At 37.9% G+C, this 20,352-nt stretch overlaps 1 protein-coding gene across 1 annotated transcript in view; it reads left to right on the top strand.

The window, feature by feature from the left end:
* Window positions 1–1,496: 1,496 nt before the first annotated feature.
* Window positions 1,497–20,352, top strand: part of LOC116510429 (coiled-coil domain-containing protein 169-like) — a 35,373-nt gene continuing 16,517 nt past the window's right edge. The window contains exons 1-4 of the mRNA XM_032219990.1: window positions 1,497–1,782; window positions 3,914–3,996; window positions 6,734–6,844; window positions 6,947–6,987. Of these exons, the coding sequence (XP_032075881.1) occupies window positions 1,703–1,782; window positions 3,914–3,996; window positions 6,734–6,844; window positions 6,947–6,987 (315 nt within the window). The 5' untranslated portion in view covers window positions 1,497–1,702. The remainder of the gene's footprint in view (window positions 1,783–3,913; window positions 3,997–6,733; window positions 6,845–6,946; window positions 6,988–20,352) is intronic.

Below are 20,352 nucleotides of genomic sequence, written 5' to 3'. Positions count from 1 at the left end.
GCTCTTGCAGGTTTAAAAAAAATGGACCAAAAGCAATGAACATGTGCAAAGTATAAGTACAAAATAGCAATAATCTGGGTATTCAGTTTGAAAAACATCTTGTGCCAAACAGGGATTAGTGATTATTCTACATTTAGCATTGGATAAAAATAAGGAAATTTGGTATCTGGATGTTATCCATACCAAATGATTGCTAATGAAACTGTTCTTATGTTTGCTTGATGTCTTAATTGACAAAACAGCTGCAGAAACACAAGGCTTGTTTTTCATTGCATCAGGTTGCTGGGCAAGAATTTGTTGTAATATAGTTGAATTGTCTTAGTTCAGAAGGCCCTCTTAAAAAACAAAACTGATGGCAGAAAAAGATCTAAGAGCCGAGGTGGTGCAGTGGTTAGAGTGCTGTACTGCAGCCACTTCAGCTGACTTATCTGCAGTTCAGCTGTTCAAATCTCACTGGCTCAGGGTTGACTCATCCTTCAGAAGTGGGTAAAATGAGGACCCAGACTGTGGGGGCGATATGCTGACTCTGTAAACTGCTTAGAGAGGGCTGAAAGCCCTATGAAGCGGTATATAAGTCTAACTGCTATTGCTATCTAGCGGTCCATAGAGTCTTTTTCCCCTTGGTTTTTTTTAAAATTTCTTTTAATGGTTTTATTTTTAAATTTTTGTTATATGATGGACATAATGGATATCTTATAAAGAAGGATGGCTATTGTTGACCTGTATTATCTGCTCATACCTTCCTTTCCTGATAGAAGTATTTCTATTAGCATGTGCCTATAGATACATATGAATGGATCTCAAGTCTTGGTGACCACATTCATGTAACTCTTATCACCTTCTGAGATAGTTTTATTAATTTCCTTATATGGTCAATAGAGGTGGGATATCTAGTCGGATTACCTTCAAATATAAAGCAAGGCAATCCCGGTTAGTTTCCAATAGCCAACACCTGAATGTTGCAATAAACTAGAAGCACTTAACTGAGGTTGGCTGATTTCGTAAAAAAAAAAAAAAACAAAGCAGGGTCGGCCCTAAGGAATCCTTTAATGGGAGATCCCCAGAAGAGCCCACGGCTATAGGAAGTTCAAGCAACATCCCTGGAAATGGTACCAGCAAAATATTTCTGCACTGCTAGTAGTAACAAGGTCGAAACGAAGTGGGTAGCGACTCCAGACATAATTTTCTTTAGTCCAGGGCTCCAACCTTGTCAACTTTAAGACTGCAACTCCCAGAATTCCTCAGCCAGGTTTGCCGGTTGAGGAATTCTGGGAGTTGCAGTCCACAAGTCTTAAAAGTTGACAAGGTTGCCCCCTGCTTTAGTCCGTTTTCCAGACCGCTTTGCAACTTCTTTCCTTCGGTCGTTCCCCATTTAAAACCTCAGCAATAGACGCCAATTCGTCGTATCGTCGAGATAGTTGCCATGGGAACTTTAGAACTGCCCCCGCGCCCCGCAAAATCCGGTAGTGCGCGCTCCCTTCCCCAAGAAACAAGAGATCCACCCTGCTCCATACCATCCCCCTTTCCTTAGCGCCACAAGGCGGGAGCTCAGCATTGTGCCGTCGCGGGAGACGGGAGTGTTCGAAAACCCCTGCCACGTGACCGGAGCTGTCGCTCTTCCCCGCCTTTCCCCGCGCCTCCCCTGCCTTGCTCTCCAAGGCAATGAGGACGCGCGGGGGCAGCTGCGCGCGTGTAGGAAGCCATGGGGGAAGGAGGCGCTCCCAGCCCAGAGCTGGACTTCGAAGGCGCAGAGCTAGAATTGACTCAGGAGAAGCAAATGAAGTGAGTCCACTCGCCACGGCAGCGCTGCGGATGTCTGATGCGGATGACGCATAAGCACCCGGAAAGGGGGTGGAGGGATGGGGGCTGATGCCAACCCAAAGGGACGCCAGAGAAAACTGCCTTATTCCAATGGGAAGAGATTTATTTATTTATTTTTTAATTGCCGCGCCCTATGCACTTACCCGTTCTGGAAGAGTTCTCCTAGAGCTGCAGCTATACGTGCAGAATAACGTGTTTAAAAGTTGTGACGATATTCCTAATACGTTGCAAGAATATTTAAAAGTTGCAAGTTAGGCCACTTGATAAAAGCGTCGTGTTTTATCTCGGTTGCCAGAGCCCTGCGGGGCTAAGAACTGTTCTTGAATTTATAGCAAAAAAGATTTGAATCTGGGACTTTCTGAGTGTATTTATCTGCATTACCTGAATATATTTACACCCATGGCCTATCTTAATGACTGGACTTAAGCTACACATTTATATTAAATTTATGGAACATAATAAAAAGTAAGATGGCTCTTAAGCTATCCTGCAATCCAGATAGGATATCATATACAGATATCCTATCTGTATAATATGAGGCTATTTCATAAGATCTTGGGAAGATGACATGGCAAAATGACATGGATAAGTCACTGTCTTTTCATCTAATTTTGAAAACTACAGCTGTGATTGGAGAGGAAGCCATGCCATCTTCCCCCTTTTTCTCTTGCCCTGTTGATCAGCCTACAATTCAGCAGTGGAGAGCTTTTCCTCCTCCTAGTAATCACAGATGGCAAACAGGAATCTGGGCCAGCTGAAAAGGCTGAAGCTCTCTTCTCTTCCAATAAATCTCATTGTCACAGCTTTAATGTGTTTTAATGTTTTATTGGATTTTTAAAAATATAAAAAGCTGTACTTCACTTATTTACCACCTGTGGCTCACTGTAGATTTTAGCTGTAAGTGGTGTATGGACATATTAATTTCTTCCTCTCCTTAGCTGCTAAGTGGTAGTCCTAGCTATCTGGGCCATATCATGAGATCTATGTTTGATTGGATATTGTCTCATCTAGACCAGGGGTCCCCAACTCCTGGTCCATGGACCGGTACCGGGCATGACAGAAACTGGGCCACACAAACAAGTGAAGCCCCATTTGTGAGATGCAGGCAGCATGTGAAACCTTAACCCCTCCACTCCATGGAGAAACCTCTTTCCACAGAATTGATCCCTGGTACACAAAAGGTTGGGAGCCTCTGATCTAGACCAATTTTCTTTCCCACACTATTTAGTCATATGCTAATAGGATGCACACAATTCAGACCAGAGTGAAGAAAGCTTTACGATGCCTTTTACTATGCTAGCAACACCTTGCAAAGGGAAAATGCACGAGGAGAGGTATTTGCAGTGGCAGAGCTAGTTTTTATTTTCACAACTGTTGCAAGCCATGGGAAGGAATACAATTAGATCAGATCAAAGATGGATTTGAATATACCAGTATTTTAGAAGTCTTCACTGCAGCCTTGAGGAGGGAGAGGCTGATTCATCCCTGTAAGTCCCTTTATCACTGCTGTGACAGGTAATTTCCTGTGACTTTTTTGAGTCTTCTGCTTAGCAGACAAGAATAATGATGTATAAATGAGTGGTTCTCAGTTTTTTTGCTTTGGGTACCCATCAGGTTCAGAACATTAAAGGGAAGCATTGAAAGGCTTTTTATAAATGCTCTTAATAGTCCTGGCTAGGTATGGAGATATTGTTACCTCTCACTTCATTGTTAAATGTGTTTTAAATACCATAATAGAACATGAGTAATATATTAGGACACAGTTCTGGGGGGAAAGCTCTGGAACCCTTTGGTCACTTGCAGAGTTTTAAATGTCATTTTGCATAGTAGGACCAATTCAGATCATCCATCTATTTAACTAGCTTAATACTGAATCTCTCTATTCAACAAATGCTGGGGGAAGAATATGTTTGTCATGACATCTGCTCACAATTTTATAGACCTTAATTAGTCTTGAGAGAGTATCTGATGGTACTTTTATAAGTAATAGAATCCGGCAGATGCCATATACATAATTTATATTACGAACATTTATGTCATTTTCATATAACATTAGGATTTGTAATTGCCATACGTGCTTTCTCTAATACAGAGAAATGTTAGAACTCTCCATATTTGAAATGAACAATACAGTAGCAGAACTTGAGAAAAGACTTCACAGAACTTATGATGAAGGTAAGAGATTACATTTGACTTCACCTGAAATAAGACTTTTCAGGCCTGTGAATTAAAAATAAAAGATTTAATATATGTTTATGTACAATGTAAACTGTTACATTTCTTCGTGCTCTAGAGCAAGCTGCATGGTGGCTCACGTAGTTAGGATGTTGGGTTGACAATCGGCCTGCGTTTGAGAACTCAAATGCTGCTGTGTGATGAGGCAAGCTCCCATTATTTGGAGGTCCAAAGAGCACAACTGCTAAGTCTTGTCAAAATTGGGCCTAATCCAATTCTGAATTCTCCAACCACCAACAGGGCAAGATCTTGACAGCATTACTTGGGATTGGGATACATCAGCATACTGATGAGACCAGATCCTAAATCAATGGATGACCTCACCCAATAGCATCAGGCAGATGTTTATCAGAACTGATATCAGTGAGTTTGAGCTGCTACACACAAGAAGGGCCTATGATCAGGGTCTGTCTCTGTCCCACCAATATCAACTGAATCTGACTATAGAGAAAGAAGAGAAAACTGGGACACCTTAGGCCCTCATTCATAATCCCACAGGCATTTCACAATACTATGCTAAATAGTATTGAAAGCTATCAAGAGATCAAGTAGAACTAGGATAGATGCTCTACCGTCCATCCTATATTTTGAGAAGTCATTAACAAACATGTCCAGTGCCAATTTAGTACTAGGCCTCAATCTGTAACCAGATGGCAAAGGATTTAAATAATCTGTATCTTCTAGGATCCTCTGATGCTGCAGCCATTTTCTCAACAATTTTTTCTTGGAAAATGAAGGTTGGAGCCTTAATTACAATTATCCAGGATAGTCCGGTTCAGTGAAAACCTTTTGAGGTGCGGGCATACCACCACCTCATTCAAGGCAGAAAACACCACCTCCAAGAAGCAGATAGCCAACTCCGAATTAATCCAAAAGATTTTGTCTGCCAGACATTGGGCCCAGGCTTTCTTAGCTAAGATGGCTTGTTTGCTTTAGTGGTGTGATGGTTCGCCTATGGCACGTGTGCCATAGGTGGCACCAGCACGCACTCTGTGTGCAGACGAGCCGTCGCCCCAGTTCAGTTCTGCCGAGCATGCGTGCGTGCCCCCTGCCAACCAGCTGGTCCTCTACTCTCTGCCATGCATGCGCGGGGGGTGGGGTACGTGCAGGGGGCGCACGTATGGGGGCCGCACATGCATTGCATTTGGGGGTTTGGGCAGTTAGCCATCACTGCTCTAGTGCTTCCTTTTCCTGATGCATCATGGGACACATTTTCTCTGGAATTTATTACTGTTCTCCCAGAAGTGTTATGGTTTTACAACCATTCTAGTGATAGTGTATCTGTTTATCAAGATGACTCATTTTATTCTGTGTAAGAGGCTACCATCTGCTCTGGAAACTACACAGTGATCTCAGATTGCAGCTCCCAGTATATATCCCTCTTCCACTTATTGGACATTCCTATTCATCCAACATTGTCTCCTCATGAAGGGAATCAAATGGGCAGATGGAGAAGAGTATTTATTCTGCTATTTATTGTATGAACATGACAATTAGCCTGATCTCTATTCCACTATTTTCAGAATTTGAGTTTATCAACCTTCGGTGTCCCTTCACTGGCTTAACTTGCTCCCAAACTGTTTTTGGATATAATCCACAGCATTTGCCCTCCATGGTTCTTTGTCCTTCTACAGTTCTTTGTGGCTCCAAGAGAGGCAGTTAGCCGCTTAAGGGAACAACTGGCTTTGATCATGGCTGCATATAAATGGATATATTGACACCTTTGTTAAGGAAAGAGCAAAGCAAAAGATTTTCTTGGCCTTTATAAAGACAACTGCCCTAAATAGAATACAAGTGATAGGAATGGGAACTTATGAAGCTATTTTATACAGGAGTATAACATTGGTTAATAATATTAAGCTAAATGTACCAAATTATTAACCTTGAAAGAAACAAACCAGTGTTTCTTAACTTTCCTGTATTACAAGGATAGAACTGAGATTTTCAGCAAAATATGAGTTCTGTCAGTGAGCTAAAGCTATGCTTGAAAGTTCATCTCAGTATCAGGGGAGTCAGTTTATCCATTTACCAGTAAAAGAAGGAGAAGACCTTCTTCAGGTCTTCCATTCTCTCCTCTTGTGATACAGATTTAGTTAGTGTTAATTTTTAAGTTACAGACAAGAATTTTAGCAATTTTTAAAGATGTTTTAGTGTGTTCAGATTTTAACATATACCGTATTTTTCAGAATATAAGACACACTCCCCCCCCCTTCAAAAAGTGGGTGGGAATGTCTGTGCATCTTATACAGTGAATATTGCGGTGTGGAGACGGGGTAGGTATGGAGCCGATCAGCTGTTCTAGTACGTGGAGCAGCAGTGGCAAATGGACCGTGGTGGTGGTGGCAAACGGGCTGCGGCAAACGGCGGTGAATGGACTGCTGCAAACAGGCCATGGCGACAAATGGGCAGCACCAAATGGGTTGCGTCAAACAAGCCAGGCCAAATGGGCCAGATGGATGCTGGGAGGCAGAGGTAGATTTTTTCCTTGTTTTCCTCCCCAAAAGCTAGATGCGTCTTATAGTGCGGAGCATCATATACTCCAAAAATATGGTAAATAGATGCTTCTCAAGATTATATTTTCTTCTGTTAGATGCAAAAATTCATAGTTATAATATTAGAAGTATTGTGACCTAGTGAAAAAATAAGCAGAAAATATAACAGTTTATTTTTATTTAAGACAGTGAATGGAAAACCAGATATGAAACCCAAGTAGAATTGAACAAAAAACTAGAAAGCCAGATTGAATTTCTTCAAGGAAAGATGGAGCATCTTGGTGGCAATCCAACAGGTATGGATCTTGATGTTACTATTTTGTCATGATAATTTTGACAAAGGTTTTCAATATTTGCATATTGTTTATAAATGGCTTATTTATTTTTCTTCTTTTTAGACAAACTGGCTTCTGTTCGCTCCTTCGAACAAATGAGTACGGTGAGTAAATATATAGGTAAGCATAGATATTTCTTAGACTGTACCATGATTTGAGGCTGGCAGTTTTCTGACACAACTTAATTTTGGTGTGCACTGTTATTCAGTCAGTCAGCTAATCAATCACTTTATATTTTTCCAGCTTGTTACTATCTTTTTAATTTATATTTCTTCAGCTGTTATTGTACTGGAACATTATAACATTAAAAACCAACAAAAGAAAGCAATAAAAAGAATAAGTAAATAGATAATGGTGTCTAAGGACAATGTAACCAAATGCATACAACAATTATATTAAAAATCACATTGGTAGGCTCATCCAAACTCCAGACCTCAGGAACATACAGGTCTTTACGGATTTAGAAAATTCCAGAAGGGAACCAAGTGAATTAAGTAATTATAATACCACAATAAGCTTTCATCAAGGGCTCAAAGGACCATATTTGCTGTGTGTTTTCAAAGATGTTTCATTGCTCTTTATGGTATAGTCATTACTGTGATCAATATGCCCAATAGACCAACAGAATGATAGAAAAGACAGTAACAATCCTCGCAGAGGAATGGTTTAGAATATAAATTTGTGTGTTTGTACTTTAAAAGTGAAGGCAGATAAATAGTTTTGTTATATAGAGGTGCATGAACCAGAAAATATGTTTTGTTCCATGCACAAAAGAAATATGTAGCAAATTAAAAATCTGGTCAAACTATTTGAGGAGATGCAAAGTTTGATCATACTGAAACATGGAATGTTTTGTTTGTTCTGGGTTTTGTCTGAGTGGAACTCAGAGATGTTCTATGGATGAGTAGGGGCTGTGCACCAGTCCTCCAACCAATCCTTCCAGTGGCTTACCTACTTGCTGCCACATTTGAATTTAAGCAAGGTCTACTTGACTGATCGATCTATCTTTTTCCCATCTTCCAAGTCCCTTCCTTCTTTGTAGCTACTTCTCCACTGATCTTCCCAACGAATGTCTTCTGCTTATCTCTGTTTAATCACAATGACATAGCATCATCCATGGCCTTGTGCTTTTCATGCTATCTCTCACCTCAGAATACTTCTATCCAAAATATATGTATTTGAGAGAGGTATAGATCTACCCTGTTTCCTCGAAAATAAGACATAACTGGTAAATAAGTCCTAGCATAATTTTTCAAGATGCTTGAAATATAAGCCCTACCCACAAAATAAGCCCCAATTAAGATTGTCAGGCCGATGGATACATTTAGTACCGTATTTTCCCAAAATAAGACCTAAACAGAAAATAAGACCTAATGCATCTATTGTAGCAAAAATTAATATAAGACCCAGTCTTAGTTTGGGGGGGGGGCATGGTAAACCAAACCAAACATGTATGTTTCAATCTGGCTACATACCACTGGGTACTGTCTGTTCCATACGTAGAATATTTTATGCATAAGTAGAAATTTCAATCAAAAGCTTTCCCAAATTTCATTGTTTAATTGGAGAAACTAAGTGTCTTTTCTAGATAGACTGAGGCTTTTAAAGGTTTCAAAACATTTAAATATTCCTGAGTTGTGTTTGTCTTGTTTCAGAATACCTGGACACAAACATTTTTTTAAAAACTCAACATTTTTCTCTTAAAACTTTCTGAAAGTTCTTCAGGCTTCTTGTGTGAATAACTTTATAACAGAAGGAAATTATTTAATTGTTACTTACTATTATTCATACTTATAGTAGAATAATGGCATCAGAATAAACTTTCTGCAAAAATTCTCCCACATTTTGGTTTTCTCATAATGTCTAAATATGCTGGATATCTTCCCAGCAATGTGGAGTGGAACAGATAAACATGCATTCAAGAACACAAGACTTTCTGATTACAGAAAAATTGAGAAGTCATTGCAAAAGGTTTGCACCCATTGTTGTAATTCAAATATGAGTTCTATTTATACTGCAAACAATACTGAAATTCTTAAGTTCTTTTTTCTGCCCTACCTTGTAAAAAAAACTACAAGTGACTCTTATGCGTCAGAGACAGTTTCTATCTGTTTGTTATTTTGGAAATGGCCAGATTAAGTATCAAGTAATTTGCTTTCACAGTGTCGCAACTTGCTCTCTTAAAAATTATTTTGGGTATTCCCACAGATATTTTATCTGCAAAAGTCAATATTCTTTGTTTAAACAAAAATGAATGCATTTAAGGCACCATTGGGTTAAGCATACTTGAATCAACATACAATTCTTTAATGATAATGAAAATTCTTGGATGATAAATAAGGAAGCAGATTGCAAAAGGTCATGATAGCTGTTTAAGAAGATTGCTTTTTGAATATTTTTCCCTGTGTCTTAGACTGTTGATTCTTAAGTAAACTTATATTTCTAAGGACATCCTTTCAACTTGTTTTCTTCTAAAAGTGTAATGGAGTAGGAATCTAGAAGTATGGTTCAAGTCAATGGAAAAGAACTGATAGGCATAATAGATTTACAGAATTTGATTTGGATGGTGGCATCGCTTTGTGCTAGTATCAAGGGCAATTCAAGGCCATTCTTGTTGTGAACTAGATCCAATGGGAAAGTTATTTCATGCCCCATATGTTTTATTTTATAGAGACTAATTATCACGCAGTCATATTGCAATCCATCGAAGCATGCTTTGTTGCATTATAAATGTTGCTATAATTAAGAAAGATTGCGGGAAATGTGTAAAATATTCTTCTGGAATTAAATTTGTAACAGAAAACTAATCTTTTACAACATGTTGCTTATAATAGAAAAACTTAATGGAGGAAGACTGGTATATAAGACTGCATTGTTTTTAGGGACACTATTTCAATAGCACCATCTTCAAAACATTCTTATCCAAAATTGCTGGAGAAGTTGGGTGTATGATATAAATATTATCATAATTTATTGCTTTCTATAAGGCTAGATTTCATAAATCCTTTGTACGGGATCTGAATTTCAAGGAGGAGAATGACTAAGATAATAATACTAATGCCAGCAAATATAAGGGTGTGTTTTCTTTGTACATAAATCATTTTATTTCACTATGAGTTTGCTGTGTATATTAGAGGTAAATGTGTAAGAATTTCCCTAGATAGAATTGGTTAGCCCAGTCCTGATTGATGCTACTCCTTTAAGCATATGTCCATACCCTATTCATTCAATGTTTTTAGACTGATTATAAACTGACAATTAGATTTCAGTGTTAAACTGTGGTTAATCTCCACGTATCTGACACAGGTGTTTTTTTTACTTACAGCCAAGTAAGTGGGCTTCAAAACCAAAGAGAACCATAACAATCACACATGTCCTTAGGCAATACACATGCACTCAGAGGCTAATATTGCTTACTACTTCATTCTTTCCCTCTTCTATTGCACCTTCTACTGTTCCTCGAGCAACTACATGTAATGAGTCTCCCTGCTAGAGAACAGTATTTCTTTATATTTGCTTTAGAGACATATATACCTCCTTCCATCTCTTCCAAACACCATCACTCCCAGCTGCCTCTTTGTTCAGCTTTTATAGCCAACAGTTTTTGTGCTGGCTAGGGTGAGGACTTGAAGGGACAGGACAATAGCAGCACAGGTGCTGGCCACTTTGTAAGCAGTCAGCCTTCTGACATGTCTATTAAAAGATTCCCTTCTTCGGCAATATTCTTTAAATTACATGGGTTTTGAAATATGGTGTAGAGTTTTATTAGGAGGGAGAAAGTACTGTTTTTTCGGACTATAAGACTGAAAAACACACCAAGATTTCGAAGAGGTAGTAAGAAAAAAAAAGTGTTTGTCCTCTCCAGCCCCCAGGAGTACTCTGCAGGCTTCATCAGGGCTGGGGGAAAGCAAAAATGTCCCCATTTTTGCAAAAAATGGGTGGAAATGGGCCATTTTCCACAAAAATGGGGGTATTTTTGCCTTCCCCCAGCCCTGCTGAAGCATGCAGAGGGCTTTTGGGGGCTGGGGGAAGGCAAAAATGCTTCTGTCTTTGCGAAAAATGGCCTGTTTTCCACAAAAATTTATGTGGCTTTGGGGGGCCAAAAATGGCTGTATTCCTGGTATAAGATGCTCCAACATTTCCATGCTCTTGGGGACGGGGGGTAGGGGAATCTGCGTCTTATACTCCAAAAAATACGGTATATGCAAACTGGGCAGTCTTGATTGGATACTACTGTTGACTACATACAGTCTGCAGGCTGTCATTCCCTACACAGTACGAAGGCTCTGTATTTTTTAGAGTCATTGGAAAAAATACATTATTTCCTTATTTTTCACTTTAGATATGAGATGACAAACTTCAATTTACCTTTCCTGAATACTTTGTTTGTCTCATTAGCCAGTGGATTTTAATGGTTATTCATTCTGCACTCCATTTCTGAGATATAATAAATAGGATTTCTACGTCCACTTTATCTTGTGTCATATTTGTGCTGGGGCAAATTGTTTGGATCCTCCCTGAGCAGATATATGCCTCAATATGCCAAACAAGACTTTGCTTCAAGTATAAATGTCAAAAGCTCCAAGGCTAAAGTAATAAGTAGTGTTCTGTTTATATATTGAATATACGGTAGTCATTTTGTTACACAAGCAGTTATTCAAATTGCATTGAATACTCTTTCTGGCATCTAAAGAGCTTGACATGTGGCATTTTTTCCAGCCTTCTCCCACTCTTCATCGAAGACTAAACCATAGGCAAACATGATTTGAACAGATGCAGCATTTCCCCATCATGATTTCATTCCTGGGTATTTAACGTTTTGCTTGGTACTGAATTTCTGAATGCTGTTTATAAACCTTCATTGATGTAATAAAGATACTGCTTAATATAGAATTCTATTTTTTGTAAAGCTTATGTAATCCACCAGGGGGCACATTGTATTTACAATATATATGTACCAGACTTTAGAGGAGTCTTTTGTCTCTTTGACAGGTTGGATATACAGTGCCACGATCAAGTTGGGCAACATTAAACATTACACTGTCCCACAGATCTTGGTGAAAGTAATGGGATTTGAAATACGTTTCTATTAGCTGTACTGTGCCTATTCTGTTTTTGAGTTTCATATTTAGAGGAAAATCCCTTTTTACATGCATATGTACATAGCCAGCATGCTGCTTCTTTTGGAATAAGGAACATTATGCAAATTACAAAAAAAAGGGATATTAAATAGTGAGTTGTAGGAATGTAGGTATGAGTTAAAGAAAGGAAATATAGTTAAATCTATTTTATGCCACTATTCACTATATTGCTCCATTCCTTTCTATCTTTGCAAATCTTGCTTATATCATGACCATACACCACTTAATATATTACCTCTTGTTCTTTAAACTTCCCTAATGTTTTTGAGCATCTTATCAATTTTAACTAACCGTGGTCTTCCTGATTTACTTTACCCATTCATTCTTCATATATTTGTTTTATATAGTTCAATCCTCATTTTATTCTTTCTGTGTGACAAATCAATATTTATTTTGTGCTGAGCATTTAATTTGACATTTAAGCCACATTGATTCAAAATCCATACACCCTTGACTATATTGCTCCTTGTTTGACTGAAATGCTTCTTAAGTATCAGTTTCTCATTGCATCTAACTTCTGTGGTTTTTCTTCATAAATCTGTCTCTCATTTCCAAAACAAAGTGCACAGAATCATGCTTGTCTATATATTTATTTCCATTTCTTTCAAAATTGATTAATTTCTCACATACATTATGATTATTTTTCTATCAGAATTTGCATACCTTAGCATTTATCCATCCATTTCCCCATCTTTAATAAATGTTCTGCCAGAAATAAAACTTTATCTATTTATATTGATTATTCACCACCTTACAATTGTTAATTTCATTTTCCTATCAAACACAACCACATTTGTTACATCTATTTTCAGATCCAGAATCCTCATTGAACAATACTGTGTCTAACCTTCACTTGAAAAGTACATACATATTTATGTGTCCACCCAACCACTTTTAATGTCACTACAAACACTTCTTATATATCCATTAAACCAGGCATCACAAATTGTGAGGTTTATAGGTAGTCCTCTAGTTATGGAGGCTGCTCATCAAAGTCATAACTTGTGACAGTTGTATTTTTTTTGTGGCTGGAAGCAAATGCTGCAGTCATAAAGCAACTGTTGTGGTTGTTAAGTGCACACTGTGGTTGTAAAATGAACCATTGGTTCACGGTGGTTTGCTGAAAACCAGGAAGTAAATACTGGTTTTTGGCAAAACTGTTGTAAAATGTGACTGTGGGGTGCTTCTAATTAATATGAATGCAGTCCAATTGCCAAGTGCCCATAGTGTGGTCATGTGACCGCAAGAGGAAGGGAAGCCATTCAAACTTTGAATCCAGGTCTTTAGTATCACCTAGATGAATGTGTCGGCATTTCAAATAGTTGCTAAGCGATTAGTCATAAGCTGAGGACTACCTATAGCTCCTTTGGAGAGGAGCAGACAGTCAAGTGGAGTCATGAAAAAGATCTTATTTAATAAATATTCCTTTCTCAAAGTTTAATTGCATTATTTTCATTATTCATTTTTGTTCATTTTGGTATTTAGAGTTTTAGGGGAGTTGTGTACATTAAGATTACACTAAAGGGAGGTGTTAACAGCAAAAGGTTTAGGAATCTCTGATTTAAAAATCATATGAACAACACATAACCATATCTTAATCTCTATTCATCCCTAAGCATATTATGTATTCTCAGCAAACTTTACATTCATCATATCGGTGGGTTGCCCACCCGAGCTCCTTACCGGTGTTTAAAGGCTTCTGTGTTTCCGCGCATGGTGCATACAGCACCTGCGTGATGCTCCACGGAGCAGCTGGAGCGTTGCGGAGGCACTAAGACACATGCGCGCGTGTTGCATGCATCCATGAGGACGCCACCAGCCACGTTCCAACTGTACCGGTTGGAACGGGATTTGCAACCCACCACTGCATCATATATAACACTTGCTACATTCATTAACTACCCTGTATTTCATATTCACACAAAACCTTCCACAATTCAATTACTACCGTATATTATTCCATATAAATACAGTAAACAAACTTTCTCATAACAATTATTACATGAATAATAAACCTTATTATAATTTTAAATAATATTTCTTTTTGTTTTGGTGGCAAAATTCCAGCATTTCTATTCCTTTCTTTTCATTTAGAATTCCTAATATATAATACCTTAAATATCTAAGTGCTGACATGATAGAAGAAATATTGGCCCTAGTATCAAACTGTATTAAACTAAAGATTGTCTATTCATACGTAAGGAAGGGACATTGTTCCATCTCTGACTTTTCATTTTAATTCACATGTCATGTTAAATGAAATAAAATTGTGCTTCACAATTTTATTGTAGCTTTTTCCCCTCCCCAAACATGAAAGTCAAATTTGCAGTCATATATGGGGAACTCTTTAAATTGTATTTTGAATTTTAGGGGCAATATTAACCATAATTAATTAAGAAATGGTGCTTTTATTGTCAGTTGTGAAATATAGTGCATTATTAAGGGTATAATTACTGCATTAAGAATATAATTACTGTATGGCAGGGTTATTTATTATTTATTCACATATTAAATAATTTATATGGCTGTCCCTCTCAAAGCCATGACTCTTATGGTTATACAAAGATTAAAAACTTATTTGTTAAAAATGATAGGCCTGATTTTATGATGTCTTCCAATCATAAAATCATATCAATAATAGGCACTCCTGGCCCAAATGCTTGGAGAAACTTCCAAGTCTTCAGAGCTTTACAAAAAGTAAACAGTCAAGACTATTGGATCTCTAGGAGATGCTGTTCCACATGACAAGGTCTTCCACACAGAAAACTCCATTCCGGGGTCAAACAAATGAGTCAGAAGTGTATTCAACCAGTTCTGATGGTTCTGGTGAACCAGTAGCAGAAATTTTGAGTAGTTCGAAGAACCGACAAATACTATCTCTGGCTGGCTCCGCCCCCATCTGTTTGCTGCCTCCCAAGTCCCAGCTGATCAGTTGTGTCTTCTGTTGCCCTGCACAGGAGAACAGAGCTGAAAAGCAGGTTAGTGGGTTGGGGAGGAAATAGGGATTTTACAGTATCCTTGCCCTGAAGGAGGTGAAAATGGGGATTTTGCAGCATCCTTTCCCTGCCACGCCCACAGAACTGGTAGTAAAAAATGTTGAATCCCACCACTGAAAATGACATTGTTTAATAGAGGAACCTGGAGCTCTTCTTTCTGTATTAGATCTGGTAGGCTGAGTAGAAACCATGGGTGAAAAGGTCCTGTTGATAGTCTGGCCTTCTTAACCTTTTATGCCATAGACCCCTTGAAAGTCTGGTAAAACCTATAGATGTCTTCTCAGAAAAATGAATTCAAATGCATACAGTAAATGCATAGACACCAATTAAGTTCATATGTATGTTGTTGCAAAGGGTATTAAAGCTTCCATAGTTTGCTTTACAAGGCAAATATAAACTTTTATCAAAGTACACCAGAATACTCTAAAATTAAATGTCAGCAGGTAATGAATATAAAGTTGTATACTTTTTTCCTCATTGCAAGTTTGTGGATCCCCTGATATGTATCGATCTTAATTGTCCCAAAGGTGTTTTTTTCAAGAGGCAACTGGACTTTCTGGTTTTTCTTTGAAGATGTTTCGCTTCCCATCAAAAAAGCTTCTTGGATGAGGAGTGAAACTTCTTCAAAGGAAAACCAGAAAGTCCAGTTGCCTCTTGAAAAAAAAAACACCTTTGAGACAACCATGATCTGGATGACTGAGAATTCCATAGACATTTATTGAGCTTAATCTACCAGGTTAAGAACCCGTGCTGTATCGGTTTAAGAAGTAGAATTATGAGAGACTAGGTGAAAGCTAGGAAAGAAATGGAAGAGAGTAAAGACAATTCAGCCAAAGTGGGAAAAATCTGGGATGAATGGAGCATTTCAACAAATTCAGAGAATCTGTCTTAATTAACTCATTGCAAATGAAAATTCCTATTAGAATTTCCAAGATTTCTTTATTTATCTCAAACAAGCATTAAAGGTAATTTAAGATTAGATTAGAATTAAGATTTATTTAGAAGTCAAATCAGCCTTCCTCTTATTTGAATTGATGTTGCCTTCTTTGTATTCTCTTGTAATGTTGGGGTGCTTTTTAATGGGGTATGCTTTATTTTGTACATTTTCTCTGTCAACTGGCAAAAGTTTGAATTGTGGCAGCGAATATGTTTAATAGAAAAAATATACCCATAGTCTGCCTGAAAAATACAGAAATCAAGCTCTCTGTATGTGTCCAGCCAGCCAGCCCACTGGTAAGATGACCCTGTGGTTGCAAATAAATAAATAATCAAATTTAGAAACTGCCAATTTTACTCCTAAGTCTTAAATCATCTTTCCCTCTTGTCCTTCTAAGACTTTTCCTAGCCTTGAAATTGAAACTTCTCAGGGTGTATACAACAATTATCTCAATGCTGGTTCTATTTGCCATCTTTAAGCCTTAACACCATCTCTGATATGTCTGTATTTGGGGAAAGAAATCACTATAATTAAGACAGTCCTATAATATTCTATCATATTTAACATTCCATTCACCACATTTTTTACAGATAGACACAGTACTGTATCTCCAGATTTTGAGTCCCAGTGCAATACCCATGGAAAACATGTGCTTAGCATTATCTGCCAGAATCCTTGTCCCAACTTATTTATTTATTAGATTCATTTAATTATTGAAAAGGAAGCCAGTATGTGCAAAGTGAAGCACCAGCTTGAAATGTAATCTTTATTTACAAGGATGTCTCTGGGCTCCACGTAAACTCATTATTTGTAATTAAGTATATATTGTGCTCTGTGCTTTATTTGGAATAGTTCCCTGTAGAAAAATTTCCTTCATTTTTTTTCCTATCAATTTTCATTTTATTCGATGGAAAGGAATTTGCCTTCAAAATTCTTTCAGAGGAGAAGATAATTTTGATGAAATGTGGGTGGAAGGTGATATTTGGACATTGACTTAGTAAAAGGTTGCCAACAGTGTGTTTGAGTGAGACAATGTTCTCCCTATGGCTTCCTGGCTTCCTGGCTTCCTGTAAATCTTAAGGGCTTTTCAGATGATGAAATGCAGGCAGGAAGGGGTGAGGGGCATCAGTGTAGTGGAAAGATTAATAACTGTCAAAACAGCAATAGCATTTGCTGCCTCTCACAACAATTCTCTGAGCTCAGAAATATTACCCAGACAATCTGAAAGCAAACACCCTGAGAATCAGGCCAAAAAAAATCAGGTTTCTTTTATGGGCCAAGAAAATTTTTGAAAAATTATTAATCAGATTTCAGCAGTGTTGAAACTGTTTCATATCCAAAAACTATTTGTTAAGATGATAAGAGAATACTTGGAAATGGTGGTTGAAAGCAATCTTGCCAATTTGTTTTCCGGTGTTTTGTGACTGTCTAGGCCAGGGGTATCAAACTCGTGTCATCACTTTGTTTTCATGTGATGTACTATGACTTTTTCCCCTTCACTAAAATGGGGGTAGGTGTGGCCAGCGTGTGACGCATCCGGCCCATAGGCTGCGAGTTTGACATCCCTGGTCCAGGCCTATCATGGCAGTCATTTAGTGAGCCTGTCATAACACACATTCGAAAGTCTGAAGGTGACTCCGGATAAAGAGAAGGTATGTTGCAGATCCCAATGGTTAAAGAATTACATTGGGCAGGTTTAGGAAGAAACCCTTCTTTGCAGTTGTCCTGCCCTTTGGAACATTCTTTCCCAGTTCTCCTTTTGGAAAGGTTTTAAAACATGGCACTATTGTCTTGCTTGAGGCTCACAGGGGAGCATGCTGGTTAGCACCCTGAAGGCTCACCCATTTTAATGTTGAATTTTGACAATCTTTGCCACTTTTTAGAATTTATATACAGTTTTTATGTTTTAGCGGTTTACTTGTATGTTGCTTAGAGTTCCTCTGAAGGAGACAGATTGTTTCCAAATGGATGGATGGATGGATGGAAATAAATAATAAATAAATAAATAAATAAATAAATAAATAAAATAAATAAATAAATAAATACTGAGGATTCCTGTTGTGGTTGGATTTTCATTTCAACTCTTAGCTTTCTATCCATATTGCTAAAAGAACAGATTCTCTTAACGTCAGTTTCTCAAACTTAGTTTCATTCCTTTTGTTATTTATACCTAGACTAGGTTGCATCAGGTTTAGTTGACTACTGATGGTGCGTCTTTACTAACAATGGCGTCTTTGCTAACAATGGTATCTGTGAGGTTTTTTAAATCTTGTTTTCTTTAGAAAATAAGTGTTGCAGTCGTTAGTCCTCTGAATATTAAACAGTCCTTTAGCAGTCATTTTTCAGATCTCTCAATTGATAAAAATGCGGGTTTGCTAACCATTCTGGGCATTGTTTTAGAGTATTCATGAGATAGAGCACTATAATTTGTCAATCTCTAAAATATTGACGTGTATTCGTTTAGCTTCTGGCACATTAAGTTTCTTTTGACTTTATTTAACAGCTATAAGTAAAATTATGAGAAATTCATAATGTATAGTGCAGCTTTTCAAAATCCCTTGTGCTTCTGACCATTTTAATTCTTTAAAGAAATCTTTTTAAAAATTTTGGAGGTCATACCTCCTTCAAGTGGCATTAGTGTTGCCAGCCCATTTTAAAAGAGTTGCCAGCATTCTGAGTAACGCATCCATTGAAAGCAGAATTCCGAGGCATGTCAAAGGACATGTTTATTAGGTACATCATATTGGCACAGCTGGTGAAAACCAACTCTTAAAAGTTCCCGTGGTTTTCACCTAATTAAAAGAGCAAAGGTCCCCTCTCCCAGATGTCACCAACCACATTGTCCAATGAAAGTAGCTGGCAGGCTGCTTGGTCACTCCTCTCCTCCTTCCACAGAAACCTGTTAAGATGACCTTGTTTCCCACAGGGAAACTTTGTTTTTGACAGTTAACTAGTCTATCTATTATCTACTCCACCCCCTCCCTTCCCCCTCTCAGGGTTCGTGGTAACTATGAAGCAGCAAAAGATGTCTTCTTCAGCCAGGTTCACTTCAGAGTTGATAACATTATCTTCTCTCCTCTCCCCTCCCCTTCCCTCCCTTTCCTTCTTTTTTGTCCCCAGCTTTGTATCACAATTTGCAAATAGTGAGATGTTAATCTATATTATTGAAGAGTTACATTGTACTGCTGCACTGCTGGATCAGCTTCCCCCAATTGATGCAGCTTCCATAATACTCCAAGCAAACATGGCAGTGTTGAAGGCATGAGATGCAATGGCTGACCTTAATACAGAACAATGTTCACTGCAGAATTTGATACGTTTTGCTCTTTATAGTAACTTTCCTACCTTAAGCACAATTTGCTTAATGGTTGTTGACAAAATATTTTGGGCAACAGAATTCTACTCTATGTATTTCAATAATTTCATTTTGGCTAAAGTATCAAATATTTGTTTGGATTGCAATGATGTTCAGCATCTCAGAATGTAACATGCCAAGGTTGGCAAGGGACTGCTCTGATTGATACCTGTCTCACCTCTGATGGCAACCAGAAGGAGAGTATTAGCAGATGCCAAAAGACTGGGAAGTTTCTGTAGAATACTGTAAAATGGAAATATTTTATTCAAAAGAGATTTATTTATAATTGGTGATACTTCAGTTTATTATAAGTAAAATAATAGTTTTGTATATTTCCATGATGTATATTACTTCCTTAATTCTGGAGGATTAAAATTAATATCTTGCTGTAAATTGTAGGAAAACTATTGAAACTGTGGATCTTGTGTCAGTTTCCTAACATCTAAATCATTGGGGGATTTATTGCAATATGTCAGCATCTTTTTAAGTAATATGCCATTTCTGTCTACATCACTATAAATTCTACTTTGTGATTTTTAACCATTTTGTTATCTTATGGAAGGTTCAGCTATAGGCAGAAATCTTTCATAGAAAGTATGAACAACTCACAAGTAATGTATATTCTATGTTCATTCATATGTAACATTGAAATTGTGAAGGGTTGTGCGATAAGCTTTCTGCTGAGATTTAGAATGCCTGTTGACTTTGAAATAAATCGTCCTGTATTCAGAAGAGCCTATTCTCATGTTAATTGGAAATAAACTGAGTCAATTCAGTAGTACTTATTTCTGAGTAGATATACACTTTTTATTACCATAGTGGTAAAATGGTGATCTTAGTGTCTATAGCAATGATAGCAAACCTTTTCGGTCACGTGTGTGCGCGTTCGTCAGGGCCACACTCCTGAAAAGCCAAACTTCCGGATTCTAGTGCTCATGTGCGCCCGACAATGAGCTCACTGGCGTGCATGTGCAAGCTGATTTTCGGCACTGCCGTGCATGCAAAGGGATCGTGGTCCGGAAAAGCCAAACGTCCGAGGC

Source organism: Thamnophis elegans, chromosome 6 (genome assembly GCF_009769535.1).
Source record: "Thamnophis elegans isolate rThaEle1 chromosome 6, rThaEle1.pri, whole genome shotgun sequence".
Lineage (NCBI taxonomy): Eukaryota > Metazoa > Chordata > Lepidosauria > Squamata > Colubridae > Thamnophis > Thamnophis elegans.
This window is presented reverse-complemented; position numbering and strand designations above follow the sequence as displayed.